This window comes from Eublepharis macularius, chromosome 2, assembly GCF_028583425.1.
Source record: "Eublepharis macularius isolate TG4126 chromosome 2, MPM_Emac_v1.0, whole genome shotgun sequence".
NCBI classification, from domain to species: Eukaryota; Metazoa; Chordata; class Lepidosauria; order Squamata; family Eublepharidae; genus Eublepharis; species Eublepharis macularius.
Window position 1 is genome coordinate 192,893,791 of NC_072791.1, and position 18,793 is coordinate 192,912,583.

General features: G+C 42.4%; 1 protein-coding gene across 1 annotated transcript in view; it reads right to left on the reverse strand.

Annotated features, from left to right (window-relative positions):
* Positions 1 to 18,793, reverse strand: part of KCNH7 (potassium voltage-gated channel subfamily H member 7) — a 413,623-nt gene that overhangs the window by 50,709 nt on the left and 344,121 nt on the right. The window contains exon 8 of the mRNA XM_054971836.1: positions 15,015 to 15,414. Within this exon, the coding sequence (XP_054827811.1) occupies positions 15,015 to 15,414 (400 nt within the window). The remainder of the gene's footprint in view (positions 1 to 15,014; positions 15,415 to 18,793) is intronic.

The following is an 18,793-nucleotide window of genomic DNA, read 5'->3' on the forward strand; positions in this document are numbered from 1 at the left end:
GATGCCAGGACTAGAACTTGAGACCTTGTGGGTGAAAAGCATGTGTCCTACCACTGAGCCAAAGCCCCTCTCCCTCCAACTGAACCATTTCAAGGCTGTTCTCTGACCTCCCACACTGATTTCCAAATGCTTCAACAGTATCAATCAAGGTACGAAGAACAAGGAAAACCAACAGGAAAGGGTTCCCCTTATCTAGCTGTAAATGGAAGTTACCAACATAGTCTCAATCTCAAAGCTAGGCTCGAAGCCACACTAAAAAAGGTTAAGGGCAGACATGGCCTTCAGAAAGCTCCAGAGTGGCTCTGCAACCACTCATGCTCCAGCACATTTCCAAGAAACAACATTTGAAAACAGCCAGCGCTTTTTTTCAGGGGGAACGCGGGGGAACGGAGTTCCGGCACCTCTTGAAAATACTCGGCAATAGTGCTTAAAAATAATACTATTTCAAAGAATCCCATGTGTTTCTTCCTCATTTTCCTTGAGAGTTCCACCACCTCTTTTCCTAGAAATGCCCCCCTGAAAACAGCTAACATTTGGTTATTTGGGGAGGGCTTTTTCAACAAAAGTCGAATCACTAATTCTTTAAGCAGACCTGGGTGGGGGGACCCTTCAGTTACTGGGGCATTCACAACCCTCAACAAAGGAGTGTGTACAATTTCTCTAAACAAGGAATTTCTCTAAACAATTTCACTAACAAGGAAGGATCTAACCATGAAAGGATCTAACCTGCATGGGGTGGCCTTTGCAACCTTCAGAACCCTGTTAATTCAGAGAAAACAGGCCGAAATGATCCATTAAAAATAAAGGACCAGAGGTTGCTACAGATGCCCCTACTACACGATGTAAAATTGGTATCCAGGGAAGAGCCATTCTAAGAGATTTTATCAGCGTAGAAAAGCACACAAAAATATCACAGCTAATAGCCCAATCAGATAGTGACTTCTGGGACTCACTATCTGAAGTCATTAAATGTCGAACTGATCTGGGCATGAATTAATTGGTGCAAGGGTTGTGGAGAACTAGTTTTGCTTTGATGCTATCATCACCACCCTGCATAGGCTTTCCAATGGGCTCCCAAGTGAGGTCAAGCAGACTCAGCAAGAGATCTTCACCACCTGATGCTCCGAATCATAGATCCAGAGGAGTTAGCCGTGTTAGTCTGCAGCATCAAAATAGCAAAGAGTCCAGTAGTACCTTTAAGACTATCCAACTTTATTGTAGCATAAGCTTTCGAGAGCCACAGCTCTCTTCATCAGATGCAAAGTTGGTTAGTCTTAAAGGTGCTACTGGACTCTTTGCTATTTTGATGCTCCTAATGTTTCCATGCCCTCTTCAATCCACCCACCTTGAAAGTAAAGCACAGGGCTATAAATGAGTTGTGGACTGTCTGAAAATGACTATGTCAATCTTGTTGGAATCTGACAGTCCAGCCAATGGTATATATGCTATCACTCCACTGAACAAAGTCTTCCTCCAGCCTAAGGCGCCTTCCTCCAACTTAAGTGGCTCGTCCTTCTATAGTTTTGGCTGGAGGAACTTCTTCTCATCTATGCTTGGATATATGCCAGTGTTCCTGGAAACCAAGAAGATCCATCAACTTCTGACTTGCCCCGTTCCACTGATTCTCAGTGTGAAGGAAGACCCCATAATAGATTTCTCTTGGTCCCCAGTCTTGGCAGCCCCCTGCTCTCCTGCAGGGAACTGAAACAACAGCCCATTGCTAAATATATGAATGACAGTGCCTAGTCATTTGTGCTGCTGCAGTGACTATTATCATTTTGTGCCAGGATTGCAAATGATAGGCAGCATAGCAGGCCAGCATTCTTATTATTGTGTGCCAGCTACAAAAGGACACGGGCACAGAACTGTTGGCTAAAACTGGGTTGATTCATTGCTCATATTACCGCTTCTGTTATGCATTCACAACCACCTATTTCTATGAAAATGTGTGCCAAGACCAGCTTCGTACAGCATTACTATTATGTGTTCAATAGGTGTTTTTTCTTGGCACTGGGTCACTTTCCTGGCAGTTTTCTTAGCCTGCCAGCTCAACAACTCAACTTGGCTTGTGATCACAGTGCAGGACAACTGATCTTGATGTTGGGCTGTATCCAGCCAGTTTTTCTTCTGGTGAACAAGGGAGGAAGAGGTCCCCTTTGACTACCCAAACAGGCTCTGCTGGGGAAGATGGTACCCACAAGGTCTATGTAATAAGGGGGGGAAATGGCCAAGATTGAGCAAAATATATATATATATATATATGGCTAGATTCAACTTCTTATGCTGGAATAGAACTTAATGCAAAGGCTCCAATCAAAGCAAAGCTTTTAAAAACACCTTAAATCCCATAAGTAGCTACCATATGCATTGGTTGCATCGCAAGAGATTTGTTTTCAGGGCAGAGAATGTGCACTCAAACCACTTATACTACACTGAGAATGTGTGTCTGCTTTCTGTACTCTGTCTGATTATGATGGTTAAGGGCATTATGATGGTTAAGGGCAGTAAAAGAAGAATAAAAGGACTGTCCTGATATTATTTATTTCATTTATATCTCACCTTTCTCCCCAAATGGCTTACATCATTCTCCTCTCTTCCATGTTATCCTCACAACAACCCTGTGAAGTGGGATAGGCTGATCGTGTGTGACTGGCTCAAGGTCACCCAGTCATCTTCCATGGCAGAATGGAGAACTGAGCCTGGGGCACCCAGATCCTGGTCCAGCACTCTAACCACTATACCACACTGGCTCTCATGTACATTAAAAAAACTTCAGCATTGTTTCTGGCAATGCTGAATTTTAAACTGCATCAAAAGTATGTTTACATGCACCTTTGGACTAACAAACGTTACATACTGGATTAAGGGACCCCAATATGGTGCTTGTGGGCACCATGGTGTCTGCCAAAACCTTTCCTGGCACCAGCCAAGCGTTTTTATGAAGTGGGCAGGTCCAAAACCCACCGATTGTAATAGGCAAACTAGTAAAACCAAAATTGTTAATTTAAAGCTAGCCTAAATATATACTGCTAGTGCAAGTAACAACCCTTCAGAAAGTTGCCAACAACACTGCTGCTGTTCAAAAGCCAGTGTGGTGGAGTGGTTGCAGAAAAACAGGTTCATGCCAGAGAAAACCAGGCTCAGATTCCCACTCCGCCACAAATCTTGCTGGATGATCTTGGGCCAATCACCGTACTTCAGCTTAACCTGCTGTTAGACCCGCCAGGAGCTTCTGTTATCATTCAATGGAGCAGTAAGAGAAGAAATGAGGGGACCAGCATCACACAATGCCATGACATCATTTCTGGATGTATATCCAGAAATGATGTCATGACATCATATGATGCCCCAGGAATTCCCCAAATTTCTATGGTAAAAACCATAGAGACATGGAAAGTTCCTAGAGTGTCACTGATGCCCTGCCATCACTTCTGGATATGCAACCTGAAGTGACATCACAGTATTGCACAATGCTTTTTTCTACAGTCTCGGCCGTCCACATTTTCCAGGGTGTTGCCAAGGGCTGGCAACTCCACTGGCAACCTTGCCTACCACACAGGGTTGTTGTAGTGAGAACTGAGCACAGAAGCATGTAAGCACACTGTGGAGGAATGGCTGGATAAAAAAGGTACAAGTAGATAGATAACACTGCCTGCTCTCCAACTTCTGACAAATGAAAATAGGGGAAGGGCCTACAGTGTATTTGTAACATCTGATCTAACATCAAAAGCCTCCCCTATCTTCTTTTCTACCAGTTATAGTATATAACTATATACTAGAAAAGATCCTTAAGTGTAAGGACGTGTCGCTAGAGACTAAGATCAAGAACATTCATACTATGGGATTCTCCATTACTATGTATGGATGTGAAAGTTGGACAATTAAGAAAGATAATGGAAAGAAAATTGATTCATTTGAAATGTGGTATTGGAAGAGAGCTTGAATTTTCTCTAGAAGCTAAAATATCTAACTTTTTTGGTCACATCATGAGAAGACTCACTGGAAAAAACCAATAATGCTAGGAAAGGTGGAAGGCAGTAGGAAAAGAGGAAGACCCAACGTGAGACGGCTTGATTCTATAAAGGAAACCACAGCCTTCACTTTGCCAGATCTGAGCAAGGCTGCTAATGATAGGACGTTCTGGAGGTCATTAATTAAACACGCATAGTAGGAAGTTTTCCACATTGCTGAACATGCCATGTTAATTAATTATACTTTGTTTCAGAAAGATTTCATCACTGTGCTCAGCTTTATGAATGCTTTTTAAATGTTCTGCTACCATACCCTATTGTACCTCTTTTACTGAATGTTCCAACTGTTGTTCATTATTGTACTTTGCTCAGTGAATGTCCTAGCTGTTGATTATATTGTATTCTCACATTGTGTAATCTGCCTTGGATCTCAGTGAGAAAGGTGTACTACTACTACTACTACTACTACTACTACTACTACTACTACTACTACTACTACTACTACTACTAATAATAATAATGATAATGATAATAATAATAATGTGTTGCCATAGGTCAGAAGTAACTTGACAGAATATATATCCATCTGCAAAAGTCTGTCCTCCACTAACTTTTGAAGCAGAGTGTTAGCAAATTGATCATAATCTCTTCCCTTAAAAAACCCCCCCACCTTGCAAATATTTTAAGCTCAGAAAAGATCTGGTTGCAAAATGGTTGCAATTCATAACACATTCAGCAATGCTTGTTTCCTGGACAGGCAATCATGGAAGGGATGCAACATGCTGGTAAGGTTTAGTCCATGTGCAAACATCCACCTGCAAGTATTCTTGAGTTCAGATGTAATCATCTCAGATATTTACAACATAGAAATCCAGGAGAAGGGGCCAAAACCTTTTAAAAAACCTCCAGCGTACATTAACAACGTTTTACAACTGTGTCTCCAACATCCTCCCCAAAGGTAAAATAAGGAGTCGACAGAATAGGGGGACTGCCCATGGTAAACAGGGACAGTTGTTGGACAGTATGACATTGAACACACAGCTGTGCCTTATACTAAATCAGATCCTTGATCTAGTGATTTCAGTATTGTCTACTCTGATTGGCAGTGACTCTCCAGGGTCTCATGCGTAGGTCTTTCACATCCCCTGCTACCTGATCCTTATTAAATGGAGATGCCAGAGACTGAAGGGGGGGGGGCTTCTGCATGCCAAGCAAGTGGTCTTTCACTGAGTCATAGCCCCTCTGAAAGGGCAAAGTGTTTTGTTGCTTGAATCAGGGTTCTACCTTTTTATTATCCTTGCCCTGCTTCTATGCCTTTAACTGCAGACCAGTGACTTGACTTAAACAGGTGATTCCTTCACCATCATTTATATCCGTGCCCCCACCAACAAAGTCACGAACACTGAAATCCTGAGCAGAGTTATATCAGTCTAAGCCCATTAATTTCAATGGGCTTAGAGTGGAGTAACTCTACTTAGGATTTCACCGTGAATTTCATTCCATTGAACTGATGTTAAAGGCTAGAGAGCAGGATTAGTCAAAAGAGCACAGGGGATGCACACTTGCATATTTTAGGACTGAAGCATGTGCCTCATTTGTCTGAATGTGCTTTGCTGGCATATTCCTCTTTAATTGGTTCATATATCAGTCTGATTTAGGCCTAACTGGGATTCTTAGGGTGCCTTTTACAGCACCAATCACAAACACAATTGAGTGAATTTAATTTCCTCAGGTTAAAATTATTTATCCTGATTTAACATAATGCACTTAAAAAAAATCAGCTGAGACGAAGGTGCTGTGTCACCATTTTATAATTGTCATTTTGATTCTCGCTTGGTTCCCCTCCTGCTTTATAGACACAGAGAGAACAAAGCGTTCTTTTAATCTCATGGGAAAACAAAGCCACCATGAGGAAGATTCTTTTAATGCTGCACTGAAGCTGCAGAACTTCAATGAGAATTTTAATGTTCTACCTTGATTACCAATTCTTAAAATGAATCCTATTTAATATGTTAATATAAACTCTTACTGAAAAAATGACATGGTTGCTCAAATGACAATATTCTCTTTAAAGAACATTAACCACTGAGGAAATCACTTCAGGACCCTCTGTAGAAAACTGCAGCACATTGCTCCCATAGCCACAGAATCTAATAGAACAAAATGAGGGCATGGTGGATTAATTCCTCTTTGAGGCGCAGGAAGGGAGTGTGGAATGTGGCCTGTGTGTTGCTGCACTGAACATTTGGAGAGGGAACTGAGGAAAACAGTCCAGAGGCAAAAGAAGGCAATGCTCCCATGGATTTCGCACTGGCACAGAATGGGAAAACTTCCATAGGTGCTGCTCTTCCCACCATGTCCCACACATGTCCAGCTATATGATGCAGAAGTGACTAAAGGTGACTAAAAGTCCTGCCTCCATTCCATCTGCTCGCTGTAGGGGACAACTGAAGGAGTCTGATCCTGTTGACCTACCTTACACAGCAATTAAAAAGCATTTTAAATGTCCCCCCCCCTGCCCTATACAAAGTGAAGGAGCTCAAAATTCAAGAAGTTATGCATGACATTAACAGACAATTTCTCTATTTGCTCCTTTGTTGGCATCTGAAAAATGCATCTACCTAGGGCAGCCAGGGTCAAATCCACATTACTCATTCTAAGTCGCATGTTCCCCGCATTCCCCACGCAATCCCGAGTGCCGGTCACATTACCTCATTAAATAGATGCATTTCATTCACATTTCTCCCGAATATGAGGTCACAGGTTTTCAACGGGAGTTTCACGGTGGCCATGAACTGGCCAATGCACAATTTACGTTTTTTTTTAAAAACCACCCCCCTTCCTGTCTCTCCGGCCGTTCCGAGAGTTCCTATTGGCTGATTCAACTTGCAAGTGCTCTGTAGTCTGCAAAAGACTGTTTTTGACTTCATAGTATTGGATTTATTGATTATGCTGTTTCTGAATCAAATCTGGTAGTTTGAAAAATCATTTTGGGGTGAATCCATCCTCAGAACGGACTCGCGAAACTTCCTTTTTAACTGTTTTTTATTTTTTTTATTTTATATTACTGTAATATCGAAATTACGAAATATCAAAATAATGACACTCCAAGGAAGTGAAACTGCAGTAAAATTCAGGCACTGAACTGTCCTGCATAGGAAATGCCCACGAAAGCTTTCCACATGCTTCCAAATTTCCAAAAAAAGAAACGGGAGAGAGCCATCAGTGCTGTCAGTGGGGGAAAGAGAGTCATCATTATCTTCAATGATGTTTCTTTATAAGGCAAGATCGAAATAACGGAAAAGTGCACTCAAAAAAATAAAAAAAAATGGGCGGGAAAAAAAGGTCCCGCCCAAAAAAGCGGTTTTCGAGCGGCCGTGTGACCGGAGGGACACGTGAGAAAGACGGATTGGAAGCAGGAATGTGAACGAAGAGGAAAAAATCGCGGATTGGAGGCAAACGGAAGATATCCGATAAACATGCAGGTAATGGGTGAATGTGGATTTGACCCAGGTCTCCACGGCTCTAGCAGAGACCTCTCACCACCCAGCTTACACTGCCACTCAGAGAAGCAGCATCAAGAATTATCTGGGAAATCCCTAGAATGTTGTTGCAAAGCTGTGATGACTCTTCAAGGTACATCACCCTTGACCTACCTCAAAGTTTCCAGTAGTTTCCAGCAGATGACTGGCAACCCCACATCTATCACATTTTTATACCAATTTTCCCCATATGGTATGTTAGTTTGACAGTGTGTCCAGTATCATCCATGAATTCCATGGCAGTCGAAACCAAGCCACCCCTCCTAATCTCTTACCCCAGCACCACTGTCAGGCTTTCCCATTCACATACACCACACAACAATTGTATTTGCCTCTTTTGAGTTGCCCGTCAAATTATAAAAAGAAATTAAACACCTTTCTTTCATAATTAACACCATTTGCCTAATACATTGCACCACGGGCCAAGCATTCTTAGTGACTATTTCTTTCTCATGGCTGGTTCTACAGTGGGGTAAGGTGAGGTAGTACAATCTAGGAGAAGACAGGGAGACACAGCCTCTGTCTTCTCCACATCTCACGTCATTCCAGGGGCACCAAAAGATACAGAATTTGGGAATTCTCACTGGGCATGTGTGGCTTCACAGACACCTGTGGAATAAGGAGGTGTCAGATGAGAGGGGGATGGGCAGAGATGATGAAGCAGGTGGGTTGTGAGAGGCAGGGCTTGGGTGGTAAATAAGTGGGAAGGTAAGTGTTGCAATGGGTGGGTGGGGGGGACTCATGCAGCACCCCTTATTGAGCTGCCCCTGTTATCTGTCCCTTTCCACTGATGAAAAGGGAGTTGAAGGAGAATGGGCACCTGGAATTAAGTTTTATTTCATACTTATAAACTAGGTGGTCTTGCTCTAGAGTTGCCAAGTATGAGCTGGAAATTCCTGAAGATTTGGGGTGGGGAGGAGCCTCAGTAGGTTATAATACCAGAGAAACTATTTTTCCCCCCCAGGGGAACTGATCTCTGTAGTCTGGAAATCAGTTGTAATTCTGGGAGATCTCCAGGCCCCTCCTGGAGGCTGGCAACCATCATTTGGTCTAATGAAGCTTTGTTTTGTTATTGTTCCCTTACAATAAGTTGGATCTTAGCTACACTGAAGGACTGACAAGATATTCTTTGCGCACATTTGCGAGCACCCATTTGTTCATTGTCTTCACCCCATTTCCTACTGTAAAGTTCTCCAAGGGAAAGTCCTGAGAGAGTTTCCCTTTGGAAGCACAGCAACATTTCACTTGGCATGAGGCAAACCTCCACTTAGCTCAGAGAGATCCCTTGCCATTTTTCTTTCTCATGAGAATTTTAATTGGCAAGACGTAACTGTGCAATTAATTGCCCTGTCACATCAGGTATTATACTTTTCATGCATCCGAGGGTCCTTAAGTCCTTGACAAATTAAGCTGTTATGGAGGCTACTAGAAAGTTCTCTGAATGAGGATGGAATAAGAACTCAGGAAAGGGGCTCTCTCAATTGAAAAACTGTGTATATATGAAAAACTGTGTGTATGTGTGTATATATATCTCCCTTGAATAGCTATCTGTGATGTTTAGGGGTCAGAAAAATAACAAGTGATATTATTATATGCCGCATGCTGCCTTCCCTCTGTACTGCCAGGAAAAGCAAGTCAACCCTGACCTACTTTTTTCTTGCGTCTTTCTAGCATATTCCCTGTTGCAAAGTATGCTGACTGAAGTAGGGGGAATACGGAGAGGATACAGAGTACACAAACTTATCACCCGTAACAGTATATCCTCTTTAAAGCTCTTTAAACTCCTCAGACTACAGACACCCAATTTTTCCACCCATACTTCAAGTATTATTGAAATGAATGAAGTACATTAATGAAAGCACTTTCTCACCAAAAATAGCACAATAGAATAATGTTTACAGTCTCAAGTTTGGTCTCTTGATGAGAGATGAGAAAAACTGATCACAAGGAGATTGTTTTCAGGGATGTGCATTTGAAAGCATTGATTTTAGGATCTGGTAGACCTTCTGACATTGCTGCTCTCTAGAACAGGACTCCCTGACCTTGTGGGCCCTGTGGCTACTTTTGGAATTTTGAGAACAGTAGAGCCTAGAGAGTACAACAAAATGACTGCTACAGCTGGTGGGAACAACAACAAAATGGCTATTAGGGGGATTTGTTTCAATTACAAGAAGAGGAGAGGTTCCAAGCCAAAAGTCCTCCTTTGATAGAAGTATTCATTTCCCTGTAGACACAATGGTGATACCTCCTGGGCTCTTCCTATGCCAATGAAGTGGAGGAAAACCAGGTTTGGCTCTTTGCTTTGAAGAAAAGATGCCTTACGTAGGGAGCAAGTAGGTGAGAAGAAACTCATCAGGTGGCACCACGGCACCCCTGGACACCATGCTGGAAATCACTGCTCTAAAGCATGGTGCCGAATTAAATCCTTGGATGTCACATGGCTGAGATCTTGTAAAGGCTTTTCCATTAAAAAAGGGAGCATCATGGAGTGTTTGTGAGATTGGTGTATCTTAAGCACCAACTTCTTTATATACACATGTGTTTTAGTTGCCATCCAAGGAGGCTCTGCTTAAGAATGCCCTTTCACCTCTTTCAGAAGCAGCAGCATCAGGTACAAGGAATAGTGTTTACCCCCATGTTATTGAACATGCCCCCCGGAGAGGCTGCCAGACTGCGCTTTGACAAGCTTCTGAAGGAGACATTGGCCGTTTCCTCACGGAAGGCTGCCAGCTTCCTCGTGCGATTTTTGATGCCATCTGTTTACAAAACGCCACAAACGGCGACTTATGGCGTTTTGTAATCAGACGGTGTTAAAAATCGCCCGCCGGCAGCCTTCCGTGAGTCTAGCGCTATTTATAGACAGTGTGGAAACGGCCATTATTTTCATGCTCTCTTTTCTTGATTGATGTACTTTCTGGAGTTTTTAGGAATCAGGTGGTTTTTTAAAAATTAAATTGAGTTGGACCTAGCACTCTGATCTGCCGGGCACATAGCTTCTCTCCAGCTTAAAAAGCCTCCTGTTGGAAGAAGATCCTCACTTAGCTGAGTGTGGTGGTGGAATCCAACCCAGTGTAATTCTGATGCAATAATATTTTATAAGCCACTTTGACAGACTATTGGTGTTATAAAGCATGATGTTTACTCTGGCGAAGTCCTAACTAGGGGGCAAGTTTAGGGTGGGCTGGGGGTTGTTAGTCGAATGGCTATGGTATGCGCAAACTCCCTGTGGCATCTAAAAACAAAGTGCTCTTGCCAAGCTAGGCCATCATTGGCTCGAGAGACCAGGTGGCCTGTGGATGGGACTTCCTTGGTGCTGACCAGCATCAACCCAGACCATTTTGGGAAGGGGAATGAGGCTTGGCACCGCAGGGCATTGGCATGGCAATACTCGTCAAGTTTGGAGACAGGGTGGGTTTGCCGCCAAATGCTGCTGGACTACTTGCTTGCAGCATTTTATGCTAAAATTAGGACTGTATCTTTAAAAATAAAAGTGTATGCAAAGAAAAAAACCCTGGACTTTAAAAAAAAGTCAGCAGATGTGACTGGCAACTTCTGTATCTATGAATGCAAATCTGAACAAAACTTATCATGGTGAAATGAAAAGGAATGCTTTGTAGTATCCCACAGAGAACTAAGCACAGAAGTCTTTGTTCCCTTCTGTTTTTCTAAGTTCCAAGTGATAATGGAAAGACATAACATTTTTAAAGTCATGCCAAGCATCTTATGGAAATGTTAAGCCATTGACAGAACAGGCCTCAGTGATTATCCTGAGAATGGCTTTTCAGGAGGCAAAGGACCAGTGGCTAAATTGGAAAAAGATCCACTGTGTAAGCAGATGAGGCTTCTCCATAGTGGTGAACAGGAGCAAATTCCACCCAAACCAAACTGAAGCAAGGGACACTGTTGCAACTTAGCCCAACAGAAACAAACTGAAGCAAAGGAATGCCTTGTGCTTGTGGCTGGGTACTTCTTGGTTCTGTTCTGTGCTGTTATCCCACTGGCTGAACCCAGTGCCTGGCTGCTGTGAATGACACCGGTTCTGTTGGTCTAAGTTGCAACAGTGTTGTTTGCTTCAGTTTGGTTTGGGTAGAATGGACGTGATTCTCTGGTGTGATCTTGGTCCCCTTTCTTTACTTTGGTTCTGGGAGGATTCCATTCCCTTGTTTCAGTTTGGTTCTGTTGGACTTTCTCTGGTATGAGCTCAGCTTGCATTTGGGAGTATGCCTTGGTCATGGCAGCCTTGCCCCAATGTGTTTCTGCAATGGGAGTCAGCTTTGACTTCCCCTCCCCCCATAGGAAACAATGGATTGGCTGGGGGCACCTTATTCAGGGGCCTATAGAATTGGCCCCAAGGGTCCCATCTTCCTGACACTTGGGGGGTTGTCTTTAGAGGGAAGTAAGAAGTAGACCCTCTTCAAATTTTGTGGAGTTTGCTTGAAAAATATCATCCCCAGTTCCCTGGAGAGTCCCCCAGATATTTTTCCCCATAGGAAATTACAGAGATTGGGTAGGGCCCACAAAATTGACCTCTCGGGGTCCAATCTTCATGAAACTTGAGGGAGTCTTTAGAGGAAAGTCAAGAGCAGGTTCCCTTAAAATTTGGTGAATTTGGTTGAAAATTGCCCCCCCCCCAAAACAGGATAATCACCTGAGTGATTTTCCTGTAGAAAACAATGGCCAAATTTTACCAAAAATTCGGTAAAAATTCAGAATACCTGTGTTTTTTGGTTCAGAATACCCATATTTTACCAAATCAGCCCAAATTTGGTATTTGGACCTGAACTACACACTTCTAGTTGAAATTGCTTTTTAGGAAGCACAAGAGATGGAGTTAGAGGGCAGCGGTGAGTAAACAGAATCCAGCTTGTGGTTCATAGGATTCAGCTCACTATAGACAGGCCTTCAGGCAGTGCTTAATTTCTAAAAGGAGAGGAGTGAGTAGTGAATCTTGTCCAGAATTCACAGTCTTCAAAATGGACATTCTTATTTCTAATTTGAAGGTAACCTGAAGGGGGACAGGATGAGGGAATTCCTAGGGGCCCCAGCAGCAAATTTTCCTCCTCTTCCCAGCAACATTAATGGCTGCAAGGGAACGTGTGCGACATTCAGGAGTAAAGTTCCAGCCACCTCATGCAGCACTAGCAACAACAAAAAAATGTTTCTCTGCATAACAAAAAGCTCTAGGGAGTTGCATTCTAGATTCCAGAAATGGCAATGTTCATATTAGGGGCTCGCTGAGACTGAGCTAGCTCCTGAGTGGAATTCTTCCTGTCCCTTTATAGATATGCACATGTCTGTATGGAGGAAGGAATGAAAAGGAAATCCATCTTCAAAAGGATTCATGCATTTTCTTAAATGGTTAGAGGCTGTTAAACAAATAGATTACTTTTTCAAGCTTGCACAACTTAAGTAAGTGACAGTAATGTAGTTGCTATATTAGGACCAAGTTAAAGAAAGTAGCTTTTGGGTTCACCAGACTTCTTCATCAGGCTTAGGGCTGCCAACCTCCATGCAGGGTATGGGGATCTGGAAATAGAATGGATCTCAAGGCTACAGAGACCGGTTCCTTTGGAGAAATTGTCTGCTTTGGAGGGTGGACTCTATGGCATTATACCCCATTGAGGCCTCTGCACTCCCCAAACAATACCCTCCCAGGCTCCACCCACAAATCTCAAGGAATTTCCCAACCCAGAGTTGGCAACTCTAATCAGGCTGCATGCAAAGCAAGAAAGCAATAAAAGAGGAAGGGGGAATAATGCAGGACATGATATGAAAGCCCCATCTCAAGCCTGCGGTTTGTAACACTTTTAAAAAATAATGAAGGCAATTACATAGAGTAATCCTAGGGATGTTTACTCAGAAGTAAACCTCACTGTGTTCCAGTAAGTGTATCTAGGATTGAAGCCCGAATTAGGTTGAATTATACATCTGCAAAAAATGTCACGTTACATCAAAGTATACATGAAACAATGAACTGCACAAGCCAGCAGTCATTTGGATACATCTTAGAGCTAGACTTGCTACGCCTGGCCTGGCATCTGGTAGGAGTCTGGTGGGGATGGGAATGGGGGTAGGGGACTAGAAGTGATGACACCCCTCTTCAGGATCACCAGAAACTCTATGGTAAAACCAGAAACTCTAAGGTAAAACCAGAGATTTCACAGCAATTCCTAGAGTAGTACATTAGGTGTAAAGTCATATGTTTTGTTTTCTTCCGATAATGGATTTGGATCAGGATGGTACGGAGGGGTCATTTGGAATCTCTGGATGGATCCAACCATCCTTCAAGAAGTCTTTCTCCAGCCTAAGCATCCTTTCTCCAAATTAAGTGGCTCTTTCTCCAACAGAAGGTTGCGGTAAGGCTTCAGACCCTCCTTAGTGGAATAGTAGGAAAACGGTAGGTTCCCACCCTTTGTTCAGGGTTCCATGGCAGCTTGTGGCAGCCTTACCCAATTCCAAAAACGTGGAGCTGCTTGTTATGTACCCCAGACAAATTCCTAGTATTATTATTACTTCATGCATGCATTCTGCTGCTGAGCCCTTGCAGGCAAAATAGATTGCTGGATGAGCTATGACAAAATCCAAACATAAAAAGCTCTACTGGAAAGTGATCTTCCTATAGGCATTTTTGTCATATTTTCAATGGGCCTAAGGCCAAGGATGCCCTTCCTTTTTGAGCCTATGTGCTCCTTTAGAGTTTTGAGAAAGATAGTGGGTGCCACTGAAGACAGGACCAATCACACATTGGTTACAATAACAACAACAACAACAACATTCGATTTATATACCGCCCTTCAGGACAACTTAATGCCCACTCAGAGCGGTTTACAAAGTGTTATTATTACCCCACAACAATCACCCTGTGAGGTGGGTGGGGCTGAGAGAGCTGCAGAGAACTGTGACTCGCCCAAGGTCACCCAGCTGGCTTCAAGTGGAGGAGTGGGGAATCAAACCCAGCTCTCCAGATTAGAGTCCCGTGCTCTTAACCACTACACCAAACTGGCTCTCAGAGTTTTAGGGGAAATTATTAGTTTGAAATAAACACCTCGAAACCTAAAGTCCAACAAATATAGACAAAAAATAGCCAGATTTTTAGGTTATAATTCATACAATATAAGTAATGGATCGCAAAATGTTTGGAGGTTCCAAGCCAAACGTCATTCTGTGATGGGCAGCTGTTTCTGAATGGGTGTTCCTGCAGACCCAAAGGTGGTACCTCATGGGAGCTTCTGAAGCACCTCCTATGTCAATGAAGTAAAAGAAAGCCAAGTATGGGTCTTCGCTTTGCAGAAAAGGTGCTTCATTGAAGAGACGCTTTGTCAAAGAACAGATGGGCCCTGGAAATCAGCAGGCACCATGGCACCCATGGGAACCACATTGAGGACCACTGGCCTAAACCCTCATCTCATGTATGATGAATTTTCTTCACTTCTCTGATTAAACACTTCTTAATTATTACACATATACACGTCATATTATTGGCTAATAGTGGCATACTTACAGCCAATCAGCATGACACAGATGGAGAATATTTTCTCGGAGTTGGTGTTTGGAGACACATTTCCAAATCCCACACTTGTTAAACTGCTGAAGGTAAAATAAAGCGCTGTGACATATTTGTCCTTGATGGATGGTCCTGAGTTGACATCACTCCGATTGTAATGTTTCCCCAGCTGATCTCCAAGGGAATCCAGCCAGCCAATTTTATTAACTAGGTAATGGCGCTCAACGTTCCCAATAGCATACCAAATGCAAGCCAGCCAGTGAGCAATGAGAGCAAAGATGCACATTAGGAGCATCAGAACAGCAGCCCCGTATTCAGAATATCGGTCCAGTTTCCGGGCAACCCTCACCAAACGTAACAATCTGGCAGTCTTCAGAAGTCCAATCAATGTAGTTGTCTGCGGCAAAACAAATACGTACTGTTAAGAATGCATTTCACAGCTAAAATATAAATTTAATTTTCCAAATGCAAGAAAAGGAGAGAGTTTTAGGGGAAATTATTAGTTTGAAATAAACACCTCGAAACCTAAAGTCCGACAAATATAGACAAAAAATAGTCAGATTTTTAGGTTATAATTCATACAATATGAGTAATGAGCATGGGATTTTTAATAATTTTTCTTTAAAAATAGATACCTTCTGTAGGCGTGAATAATTTCTGAGGCTCCCCTCATTTTAAAAAGTGGTTTGAGACATCTATTAGACACCTATTGTTTAAAAAAGGTGGCTGGACACCCATTGTTTAAAAAACAAGACTAGCCGAAAGATGCCTTGAGCATATGGAACACATTGTGGGGTTCTTTTTTTCTGGCCACCATTCTAAAAAAAAAAGCCAGCCTCATTTATACTTCTTAGAAAACAGCAAGAGTACTAAGAGCTATACCTGCGAGTCAAATAGATATTTTAAACCGTTTCTCAAACAGTATTTTAAACTTCCAAATGTGAGCCCCTTGTAAATTATGTCAAATTCAATCTATTCAAAGATCTCTGCCTGGGCACTGTTGAAAGCACAACATTTTGTTCTGATCCAGCTAGGCAGTTCTTACATGATTGAATCTGACCAGGGAGTAAATACATGGTGTATTTTGCCAAGGCATTTAAACTAGAGACCAAGAACCTTGCGTTGCCTTCTAAATTTGCTCCAATACTTTTTGTAGCTGGCAATTACAGAGGTTTATCCATTATTAATCCTATAAAACCAAGTATTACCTACATTATAAATAGTAACCAGAGAAACTCCCTCTGCCTGTCAAATCTATTAAGAATGAATGTGTGATATTAAAATGGTGAAACAAATTTCACATTTAGACTCCCCCTCCCCGCTTTTTTTCAACGAAGGCATGCTTAATACATGATGTTTAACAACTGAAAACATTAAAAATTCTTCTGCAAGCAGCCTGCCTCCTAAGTGCCCTTTTCAGTGTTTTATTAAACCTTTGTATATTTTATGTGTTGCTGAATTTAGATCTCAGTAATAGTAGCCCTGATATAAGGAATGGGGAGGAAAAAGAGAGAAGTGCTCCATGGGCTATGTTGGTTGACAACAACATATTCTATTTATACCCAATTTACAACTTTGTTCCTGCCACAACACATTGCGATATCTCAGTAAGCGCAGCCCACTGAGCCACTGTTGTAGAATGGCAGTGCCAACACAGGAAGAAACTGGCATCGGAATCGACAACTGCTGTGGGAGTATTTGAAAGTGTGGTCGAATGACGAACATTGCCATATTTCTCCAGGGTTACTCCTACAACAAATGAATACAGCAGGGCCTGCAAACCACAAACTGAATCACCAAGATTGTTTTTAAAAAGAGAAATAAAAGCTGGGGAAATGGGAATAGACTGTATATAAAAAGGGCTTTTAATAAATGCAAGTCAATGGCAGAGACAGCAGTTGTGATTCTAATGGGGCTTATTGGGTTGGATCCTGACAAAAATATAAGCATTTTGAGGGGCATTATGGGCTGCCATGGGGGCAGCAGGATATGGGGAGTCTTACTTCCGTACATGCATAGAAATTTTAAACAGGATCCAACCCACAGTAGCCAAATGAGGGCCTGGACAGAGCTCCAGTCCTACTTGAGAGAGAGTTGTGCTTCTATGTAATTTTAGTGGAGGCTGATCGGAAAGATCCAAGACCAGGTCAGTTAATCATTCAGAATTTCAACGAGCAACTTCTTCCCTAGCTTGGTAGTTTGGTCTCCTGGGAATTTCTTATGGCATGCTAGCCCTCTTCTCATGACTCACATGGCCCCTACACCCAATCTGGTATTTCCCAATAAAGACATGTGTGCATCTATTTAGTGCATTTTTATCCTGCCCTTATTTCAATGAGCTCAGGGCAGTGCACATGGTTCTTTACTCTCATCAATTCATCCTCATTACAACCCTGCAGGATAGGTTAGGCTGAGAGACTATGACTGGCCAAAGGTTCAGCAGTGAGTTTTGTGGTGAGAGGGGGTTTGATCTAGAATCTCTGAAGTCCTAGTCTGACAACCTAATCACTACACTACACTGGTTGTCATACTTCCCATATCTACCTCTATCTACCTATATTAAAGGGAAAGATCTAAGTTAGTACTGAAGGAGCAAGGCTTGATGGAACTGAGATTCATTCCATTCATTCATTATTCATTCATTCATTCATTCCCTGCCTCTCTCCTCAATGGGGATCTCAAACTGCATCTTTCTCTTCTCCTCCGTCTTCGATTTACAACCCTGTGAGGTGGAGCAGGTTGAGTGTGTGTGACTGGCCCAAGGTCATTCAGGAAGTTTCCATGGCAGAGTGGGGATCTGAACCTGGGGCTCCCTGATCCTAGTTCAACACTCTAACCACTACACCGCCCTGGCTATACCTGCAATAAATATATTAAAAGCCATTCCAGTCACTTTGATTCATGGACACAGTATTAGTTCAAGTCAAGTTAGCCTTTATTGGGCTATCAACACCGTATTAGTTGCATGAGACCATATATATTTTTGATTGTTTCTCATTAACTATACTGTTAATGTTAGTTCAACTTTCAGTTTCCCAAATCATGGGAAACTTGCATGTTCTATGCTTTACCAATATCAATTAATTCAGCGAAACCTTCATAACTTCTTATTGCATCTGCCTACCTTGCACTAGATGTTATGCTATTCCTACTTAGCCCATCCAATAACAATTGGCGGTGGCTTTCAACCACTCTCTGTGAACTTATTAATCTTTTTACTGGATCCTGTTTTAAACCTGCCTCTCTTTGTAACATCTTCCCCTCTCCCCCTGCCTCTGTGATTAGTTAAATACATGTTCAGGTTATCTTGGGTTTGAGAATTATGGACTGGATCCTATACATGACTCTTGAAACCTTGGATGTCTAGTTGGTCTTTAAGGTGATATTGGAACCAAATCTTGCTCTTATGCTTGAATCAGTGGAACAAATTCACAGGAATGATTTCCATCAGCCCCTTCCCCTCAGTCTCTTCCTGCACTCCTTGAAGTGGCAATGCTGGAGCTGGGAAATCTTCCAGAATAGGACCCCTTTGTTCTCGGCAATGGGATAGAGGAAGTGGTTGAAGGGAGGGGGAAATTGCCTCTGTGACCGTGCTGCATTGGTTAAAATATAGAATTCAGCCCCCAGGTCTTCCAAACACAGGTCAAAGTCTATAGATATTTGGACAGGTGTGGGTGTCTGTCTTGAACTGACTTTTTAACAAATTGCGTTGAAGTGGAAAAACGATTAGAATTAGTTGGGGGAAACTAATGCAGAAAATTCCACTGACTGAAGGA